This window comes from Centroberyx affinis, unplaced genomic scaffold (assembly GCF_046629955.1).
Source record: "Centroberyx affinis isolate AG114_WGS23_722 - 3 ecotype Tasmania unplaced genomic scaffold, CSIRO-AGI_Caff_v1 ptg002720l_1, whole genome shotgun sequence".
In the NCBI taxonomy this organism is placed as follows: Eukaryota; Metazoa; Chordata; class Actinopteri; order Beryciformes; family Berycidae; genus Centroberyx; species Centroberyx affinis.
Window position 1 is genome coordinate 1 of NW_027280889.1, and position 10,000 is coordinate 10,000.

General features: G+C 40.6%; 1 protein-coding gene across 1 annotated transcript; it reads right to left on the reverse strand.

Annotated features, from left to right (window-relative positions):
• Nucleotides 1-1,787: 1,787 nt before the first annotated feature.
• arpc2 (actin related protein 2/3 complex, subunit 2) lies at nt 1,788-9,255 on the reverse strand. The gene is made up of 8 exons (XM_071535491.1): nt 9,041-9,255; nt 8,012-8,046; nt 7,165-7,277; nt 5,000-5,045; nt 4,343-4,529; nt 3,733-3,826; nt 2,497-2,623; nt 1,788-1,996 (listed from the first exon to the last, which is right to left on the reverse strand). The coding sequence occupies exons 1-8, from the start codon at nt 9,112-9,114 to the stop codon at nt 1,803-1,805; spliced, it is 870 nt and encodes a 289-aa protein (XP_071391592.1). The 5' UTR covers nt 9,115-9,255; the 3' UTR covers nt 1,788-1,802.
• Between the last annotated feature and the right edge of the window lie 745 nt (nt 9,256-10,000).

The window sequence follows — 10,000 nt, forward strand, 5'->3', positions numbered from 1 at the left end:
GATTTGCATTGGAAACAAGTAGAAGTATTCAACCCACATGGCAGATTTTTCCAGATTTTAATACTCAAAATTATACTAAATGACTTGTTAAGGTAGATATTTTTGCAGTATACAGTATTATTGTGTACTCACTTCCATAAATTAATACACAAGAATACAGTCAATGTAAGTTGTTGACATAAATTAATACACAAGAATACAGTCAATGTAAGTTGTTGACATAAAGACAGTGTGCAGCTCGGCACACCACACTGGAAAATAACAAACACAGAGTAGTGATCGGTGAATGCAAATCAAGATACCCACAATTCCCCATTCCCCGCCCACAGCTGTCCACAAATCCATCTACCATGTCACCAATGTTGACGTTCAAAAACCCAAGACATTTACAAAACAAGACAAAAGCCAAGCGCATGCCTTTGCAAATACAAGTCATGCCGAACAACTGTGATTAGGGGTTACAGTGGTGGAGAAGCCCTTTGAAGAGCCATTTGAGCCTTTTTTATTTGTCATACATAAGTACACAAAAACACCCACACACTGCTCCAGAAACCTGTATGATCACTCAGGGAGGAAGAGCGACTCCCATCCGACTGGGTCTTCTTTTGATCTCACCTGTGACTGGACTTTCTATTGTGGAGAAGGTATTGTAAGGCCTAATCGGGAAGTGAAACGTAATATTACAGGGGAGGACCCGGTCGCTCGTTTTTAAGCCGGTCATAAAGTAAGGGGCTTTCAAGTTGGTGTGCGACGAGTGTCTCCTTAATATTCAATTAGTTGCGGTGGCCCCTCGCACTGAAAAGTCATCATCTGGCCTTATAGCTCAGCCTCGGCCCCCTAAAATAATTAGAAATGCAGCACAACTGCCCATATATCATTGTATAAATATCCATAAAAGAGCCTGTCTTAAACTATAACACCTATTGGATTAGGATTGGATTTTATTATAGCATTTTAATTTACATATTTTGCTTCCCGAGAAAAAACTCAAGAATAAACGGGATTCTTGAAAGCAAACTTCTCAAATTTAAGATTATCTTGCAGTTAAAAAGGTAAGCCTCTAAATCTATTAATTTAAACTGGCATTTTAGACAATTAAGCAGGTATTTCAAAGTATGAATAGTTTTACTTACGTACTTGAACAGAAAAGAAGATGGCACAGATTAGGTCTTTAGCCAAAGGCAGTAACCAGTGTCTGACCCTTTTCCTATACTTAAAGAAGACCATAAATAAAGCCCCCCTAAATAATTGTTCCAAATTGATTTCTAGATGAAGTACTACGGGTCGCAGCTAGGGAGGAAAAACCCCCCAAGACCACTGAGAGCAGAACGGACCCCCTCACACTTCCTGATTCATAGAGTGTAAGGCTGATTATTAAAGGTTTGCATTAGCTGATACTGTTTATACCATTAATGTTTTGTTAAGAAAATTCAAACCAACAAAGGTTATATTGCTACAGCTAGCAGACAGAGTGCTAGAGTGCAGAGTAATATCATCATATGCTTATGCTTATTTGAATTACTGAAAATTATTTTTTTATCCTTTTATGTTTGTTTACATCGTGGTTGCTAGGCAGATCCTATTTGACAAGTTCGTACGTAAGAAACCAAGAGAAATTGGTAAGAGATGAGACTAATCTTAAGAAAAAGTTGGGGAATTGCAGTTAAGAGCTTTCTTAAGAACTTCCTAAAATTGCTAAAATAAAATATCTTCACGGCACTTTTGTGAACCTGGGTCTGAGAGACAAAAGATCTACAGGAAACAATGTATAAGACAATACAGGAGGGTCAACCTGGTGCGTGTCATGTGTTGGAGGTTGAAGGGAAACGGCACTGCAACCAGACAGAACTCACTACTGCAGTGTTTTGTGGCAGTTCAGATATTAACTCACTAACCTTGGAGCACTTTATGTGGTAGTGCAGGTAGTCCCTGAAGGTGTGGATGAGGTTGATGGTGTTGTCTCTGGCCTTGGCATTGGTGTGACGAGGGAACAGGACTGGACACAGTGAGAGAACACAGACCGATGTCAGTCAGCTGGCTAACACTTCCAAATATATGTATCTTTGTCAGTGTTTAAAAAAAATAAAAAAAATAAAAATAAATACATGTATGGGAGAAAACGAGCAATTTGGAACTTGCAAGTCAAAATTGTGATTTCAATATTTTGGGGATTAATTGTGCAGCCCTAATAAATATCAGTAAAATAAAGAAACTTCCTAATTAATTTATTTAAGACATTGACAACACTTATGTGGCATGTATAGCAGGCAAACAGAAGATAGAGAAGTCAGTGCTTTCACACAGTATCGTTCTCCTGTACAGAAAAAAGGCCCAGATGACGCCAAACATTCACTGTAAATTTTAGTGAACGTTAGGTACGTGTTCCACCATTGCCTGTAAAGTCTTCTGTGCGGGCCTCTGCAAACTGAACCTGAGACTGAGATAACTACTGTAACTGGTAACTAGATGGTGAGCGGTGTTGCGGCGGGAACTGACCGAAGGTGATGTATCCAATGTTGTCCCCGACGGCGGCGTCTGTGTCCTTCAGCTCCAGCGGCGGCTCCCTGTGGCTGAACAGCACCTGGGGGGCTGTGTGGCTCGCTCGCCGGCCCTCCTTGAACTCCTGCGCATGGAAATATGTCGTACGTGTTTTTTACCCTTCATTTTTTTTTTCAACAATATGTTTATTGAGTTTTCAACATTTTAAAAGTAAAAAAAAACCAAAAACAAGAACATTATGTATGCATACCTACAAATATCAAATATTATAAAAAATTAACATATACATGATATATACATAGATACATACATATTAATGAACAAACAATATTAGAATGATTATAAATAAATTAATTAACTCCCATTACATAATTGGCAAAATAATAATAGTAATGACAATAATAAAAACAATTTTTACCCTTCATTTATTGTAAAATAAACATTTCTCAGAGGCACAAATAATCTCATTGCTTGAGATAAACCTCAATGGGCAGAGCTAACAACAGTTTTGCAAGTTAGCTAACTGGCAAACTTGAAGGGCAAAGAAGGAACTCCAGTCAAAATCTACATAAAAATTGTAAATGGTAATGTCATTTTTTGTTGTATCATTCATGTTCTTGGAAGGTCAGCAGCTAGCTAACTAGATGACCTTGATAGCTATAGGCTAGGCTAGTGTGGCTAGTCTGAACTTCAGCTAAGCTAACTAGCTAACCTAGATCAGTGATTCTCAACCTTTTTCACATCAAGGGCCGCTAGTTTAGTCCATATTAGGGCCACGGACCCCCATTTGATGAGATTTTGTCTCTCAGACCCAAATCTGAGAATATTTTTATTGTTAGATATGATTTTGTCCAGATTCACATGACTATATGTATTGTAGGTAGAGAGATAGTCATTCTTCTACATTCTCTAACTGTGTTAACTTCTTGTAAATGAAATAATGGTAAAATCTAACAATTCATCAATTTGCTGGGGACACCCTGGAACCCCCTCAAGGACCCCTGGTGGTCCCCGGACCCCACATTGAGAACCACTGACCTAGATAACTTAGAATGGTTAGATTTCTGTTTTTTAGCTAGTAGTGAGAGTGCTGGGCTTCATAATATTAGGTTTCTCCTCCCTTGAATCTTGCCTTTTTCACTGGGTTTCAGTCTATCACAAATTCAACCAACCTAAACCTTGAAAACCTCAATCGCTCACTGACTCATTACAACCTGCACGCGGCTCACTGACCTGCATGAAGACTTTGCCGATGATGACGTCGTCGTCGTCTTTGAACACTGTGCTGAACACCACCGTCACTCTGTCTTTCTTGGCCTCCACGTACCTGAGGAGGAGATGACAGAGAGGCGCCAAAACATGTCAGCAGTTTCAGACCTCCGGCAAAATGTGGAATACCACTTTGTCCTTGAAGTTGAGTGTATAATCCTCTGAGGCATCCAAAATATTGAATGTTTTGACAGAGAACTTTCCAGCCACATCCAAAATTTAGCAGCATTTGGCTTATAGCTGTGGTGATTTCCCACGCTGGCCTGGACCTGCACTGTTATCCAGGCACAAGCCAGTGGAAGTGAGTGTATCTCTTTCAAATTGGCACATACTGCAAGTTAAATTTTATGACAGAATAATGGAGACACATCTTCAGTTTAATAAATAGTCTTTATGTCTAATGTTCATAACTTTCCCATCAACTTTTCCTGCATGTCCAAAAGTTTCTTGTAGCTTCCCCATGAGACTCTCAAACTCTAACTAGAGAGATCAAGGACATGAAGGACTTATACAATATGAACAAAGCCCTGCAAGAGGTTTCACACTCTTCACAGGCAGTGTAGCGGCCACCTACATGGACTCATCGTCTCTGTAGTGGACCACGGCCCTCGACTCGCCCTCCTTGCCCTCTTCCTGGAACTTGAAGTATTTCTCGAAGACGGAGGCGAAGCAGTTCCTCTTCAGCATGCCGGCCTGGTGGATCACCTCTTCCTTATTGGCTGGTACAGCGTCCAGGTCAAAGAGGAGGGACACGTTGTAGCCTGAGGGGCAGCCAATCAGAGAGAGAGAGAGAGAGAGTGAAGAGTAAGTCATATGATACAGAATCTACAGCAGACTATGGTTAATGGTCAGTCACAACTTTTTATTTCACAATTTTCGATAAAGAAACAAAGTCTGGTACCACAAAATAACCCAGAACTGGAAAAAAAGCAGAGTGTTAACAGTCAAGAGTGTTGTGTTATTAAGAATCTTCTTCAGCAACCTAAGAAGTTTTAGGTTAGAAGCTGCAACCTTTATCATTCTGTATGAAAGGACCATAAAGCAGAAGGAGCCAGACACATTAATGACTAAAGTGTTGGACTCTGAATCAGCTCTTACAGCTTCAAAATCTTAAAACTGATCTGAGGTCAGCTGTCCAACAGTCTCAAGCCATTATTCGCAGCCATATCCGTCACATAATGGTCAGTTATTTCTGAAAGAGGCAGTAAACAGGGGGATGGGCAGAACTTACCAGCCTCTGTTGAAACCAGGAAATTCCCATAGACCCTCTTCAGCAGCTAAAATAAAAAATAAAAAAACATCATTTGTATTGCACTTCTCTAAAATCAGAGTTTACAAAGCACTTTACAGAAGAACCGTGAAACAAAGCCCAAAGAGAAAAACAGAAGCAATTAAAAAAGAAAGGAATTAAAGGAAAGACTATAATAAGTTATGGTCACAGGAACGCAAAGACGATAAAACAATTACAGGAAAACAGGACTGTAAAAGTTTGTATTAAGAAATTATTTAAAAGGATTATGTTGATTTTGCAGGCCTAAGCTCCTCCGGCAGGTCAATCCAGTCTAAGGGCTCTGATGCCAAAACCTCCATCACTGTTAGTCTTGAGTCAATCTGTGCTGCATGTTAGGGTCAGATCCAGCTGACCTTTAAAAGTCATCCTTGAAATATTTAAAATTAATTCTAACTTAGTACAAATCATCAGTAGTTGCGGAGAGAAGAGTGCCCCCCCCCAAAAAAATCTCAAAATTGTCATATTTTGGGGTAACACATGACGTTGGTCAGAATTAGACAAAATCATTAGCCAAATTTTTTTCCTCATGATCATGTCAAGTAAATAAATCCTGGTGACATCCTTCATTTTAAAACTGCTGCTAGGGTTTTCCTCAGGATGTGAAGTGTTGATCCAAAAGATGGAGAGAGGCTGGAGAGTTGAGGCATATTGATAAATGTATATATTATATTGTAATAAAAAAAATCTTCTTTCAAGGCCATACATTCATTTTCAAAATATTTTAGGAGCTTTTTTATTTTTCTCAAATCTACAAACTTTCAAGGATTTTCAAGGCCCATGGGAACCTTCAAGACTAGGCATGCGGTAAGCTACCAGCTTACAAAAGTGTCAATCAACACCAATAAAAGCAAACAGACAACTACACAAACTTGAAATACAACAACAGACTTATAATCCGGCAAAGAGGAGGTGGGCGTCTCAAAAAGCAGGTAAATGAGGGGGTTCGAACAAAAATCCTGAACATGGGGCCTCGTCTCCTCTCCTCTAATGGCTACCTGTCAGTCTGGAATGGACTGAGGCAGACTGAGTAGAAATATGCAAATCAGACTCAGGTATGGGGAAAATGTACCTCTTGCGTACTGAAGAATTAGGCTTGAAAAATGTGCGAAAAATGGATAGAATTCAAATCCAGAGTTACATAGATGGGAACTTTGACGCCTTCAACTGAGCATAATAAATATATTTGTCGGGATTTATGCTTCATTATACACTCAAACTTGAAAATGATTTACAATAGAGTGTGTTTTATTGCCAGAAAGCAAACAAAAGCCCTTTAACAGTAGTAAAGCTCTCTGCTACGCTCCTACATCCTTTCCTGCTTTCCAAGTAGACTTCTCACAGGCCGAACGTCTGAATGCGATACTGTTGAATCCCGTCCACTCATCCATCTGCACTTGTGGAGTTTGAGAAAACAAGGAGGGCAGCCGCTGGACGGCAGCCAAGACACTCATGCAGCCGCTGCTGGTTCGCAGTCAGCACTTCCTTGCCCAGGGTGAGTCACAGAGCGCACTTCCTGTTTCAGCCAGAAGCCTCGGCAGCTGCTTTCTTCCTTACATGGCAAGACAGCACTTGTGGCGGCGTGTGTGTGTGCAGAGAGCGATCCTGACATATTCTGCTTTTTTTTTTTTGCAACTTTATCATCTCAGGTTTACAGTCATGTGAAAGCAGACAGAAATCAACTCAACCATCAACCACAAGGTTTTTGTCTTTCAGCTAAAGGCCAGGTCAACTGTGGGAGCAGCAACATTCAACCAGACTTCCAATATTTCGTTTATTTTTACATATATTACTACAGTAGCAGCCCACTCAACGTTAACAAATAGATATGACTTGTTAATAACAATGCAAATGTAGTAGACTGTATGAGAGTGCATGTTTGTGTATAAATATGTGTACGTGCGCATGTGCTTGTGGATGTGAAAAAGCACGTTTAAATTTGAAACCACACACACACGTGTGTGTGTGCGTGTCATAGCAAGGGTGGCACATCAAAGACATTTTCCAGATTCAGATAAAGATTTTATCTGTCTCCTTCTGTGTGTGTGCGTGCGTGTGCGTGTGTGTGTGTGTGTGTGTGTGTGTGTGTGTGTGTGTGCGTGTCGCACCTCATCAGCCCCATGCTCCTGTAGCTCCTTGTAGAACTTCAGGGAGATGCTGACCATCACCTTGGTCTTGTCCCCATTGGGGTTGGAGATGTGGTACAAGACGCCATCGAAATCTACAGCAGAGAGGAACATCATTAAAGTCTACAGGTGATTAATGAGGGACACTAAAGCCATGGATGTAAAACATGTTGACAGGAGGATCTATGGGAAGCTGAATAACCTCTGGTAGACAGTCACATGTTCCTAAAGTCTTCCTCCAGCTTAAAGAGTAACTAAAAACCAAACCAAAATCTGTGTAAAACCTGACATCTAATGATAAAAAGCACAATACTGAAATTGCTATCTACTATTGGCTGATCTTTGGGGCCAGGTGATGACACTTTAGAGTACAAAAGGTGATGACATCACCGCGATCTTTGGTGCCAAGTGATTCACCTTAGAGTACAACAAGTGGTGACATCACCTGGCACCAAAGATCAGACAATAGCAGATGCCAGTTTCAGTCCCATGCCTTTTACCATTAGATATCAGGAAGTTGGAGGTGATAAGGATGGTATAATATTCCAGTAAATAATGGGGAAAGAAAGGAAATATTTTAACTTGTTCACTACAAACTAATGGGTGTTTAGAGTCCAAAAGGGCTGAATAATACATCACATCCCTAAGTATAACTCCCTGATCTAAATACGCAACGTTACTTGACACCAAACAACCTGTGCATAGTTTTGCTGTGGTTGCTTCACTTCAAATAGCATCATTAAACTTATGGACATTAATCACTGTTTACCAAGTCGATATGAAAAGCTATGTATGACAAGGTGTTATGTTAACTGTCATATAACTTCACCTGCAAACGTCACCTCAACTGCCTCTGGCTTGGTTCTGCAAGGAGAAAACACAATCTGATGTCAGTAATGAAAGAAAACAACCTTCTGGAAAGGTCAACAGCTATACACAACTGACAGGCACTGACAAATCCACTCTTATTATTAGGAGATTCAAGGAAACTAAATTGGTTTATTGACAAAACTGTTGCCAAAATGAACCATCCTGGCAACATCAGTCTAAATTAAGCTTTTAATTACATGCAGGTTTCTTATAATTTCTCTGGTATTCTTGGGACTGAATGAATACTGTATGGTTGGTGCTGCAGCAACTTGTCCAAGCTGCATACTGTTCTTGCACCAAGGAGCTGCTAACTATGCACCGACTTGACTCGGCTTGATCACTGGAATGCGGAAGCTGGAGAAAGGGGCGATGGCTAGCATACAATAGCCGTGTAATTGGTTTTGTGGTACAAACTGCAATTTACTGTCGATAACAACTTAAACCGTACACATTTCATGTTTGCACATCGCCATTAATCGTGAGTGGTCTGGGAATAAAACACCAGTTAGGAGCAGTGTCTCTTATCTCAGGTCAGCTTGACAGATCGAGTGTTAAGATTAGCATTGACGGCTCACTTTACGACTCAGCTGAGGTTAAATGGGAAATTATTACTTAGAGATGCTAATTCGTCCACTCTCAGCATAACGAGAGGCAGAAATGGACACTTCTACCAAGTTAAGTTAGCAAAATAGCCGGCTAGCTGGTTAGCAGCATTACAGGCGAGCCATTCAGACACACCCCACCTTTCGGCAAATCAGCCACCGCGACCTAGCGCCCAGGCTAACGCCGTCTGCGGCTGTGTTTTATTTAATACACACATTGCGGTTATCTGGCTTGCTCGTACGCTGCCGTAAACATTTAAGAGCTGCGTCCCAAATCTCCCATGCATCATCTAATCCACCCGTCATCTTTTCGAAAAGATGATGAGGAAGCTAGCTGACGTTAGCAAAGCTGTTAGCCTAGTTAGCCTGGAACAATGATTTCTCACCCGTTGGATGCGCCGTCAAACTTCAACGTCAGCGTCTCTTCTATAATCCGGTTGTTGATTTCTAACAGAATCATTGCAGCGGACGCTGATGTGGAGAAGGGGGGATGATCGGGGTGATTTTATGCGATTTAGCCTCTTTGTGTCAAATTCTGCAATTTTTTTCTTCCTTGACAGACCGCTTCCGTCGAGGCTTCCGCCTGTCGCTTCCGCGTATTTCACACTCAGGACCCCAAGGGGGTGCCGGGCGGATTGCCTATAATAAATTTGTAACAACCTGTTTTATCAAATTGAATCTCTGATGTCTGGTATTCCGATTGTTTAAAAAAAATGCTTTCATGATATATGTATAGATTGGGAAGAGCTAGAATATGCGATAAACACACACACACATAGAGAGGGAGAGAGAGAGAGGGAGAGAGAGAGAGAGAGAGAGAGAGAGAGAGAGAGAGAGAGAGAGAGAGAGAAATTAAAAATATAAATCCACCTTGGTTGGTTTTGGTTTAAATTTTCATTTGCAAACCAGTTTAGTGTGGCACGGTCTAAATCCTGTTTCAGACACTTCTCCACCCAACCATAAAAACCTGGGAAAAACACTGAAACACTCACAATACAAGATTGTACACTATAAATTGTGCAGGCAGCATTTGGGTGTACATACAACGTGTATAACATTGACATGTGAGAAGGCCTGTAAGTCTATAGACCTTTGTCAATTTCATAATGTCTTTTCAATTATATGAACAGACAGGCATAGCAGGTAATGCATGAATTTACATTATATTTGATGAAAACAATGCTACAGAGCAACCTCACAGGCCTCATTCATTTTCACACTTTGTCCATTATGCAGCAATGTAGATTCTGCTTTCATCCAACAAAGAAAACAGACAGACAGACGGCAGCAAAGGTCATAAATTTTCCTTTTGAGTTTTTCCACGTAATGATGGGTATCTCTCAGGT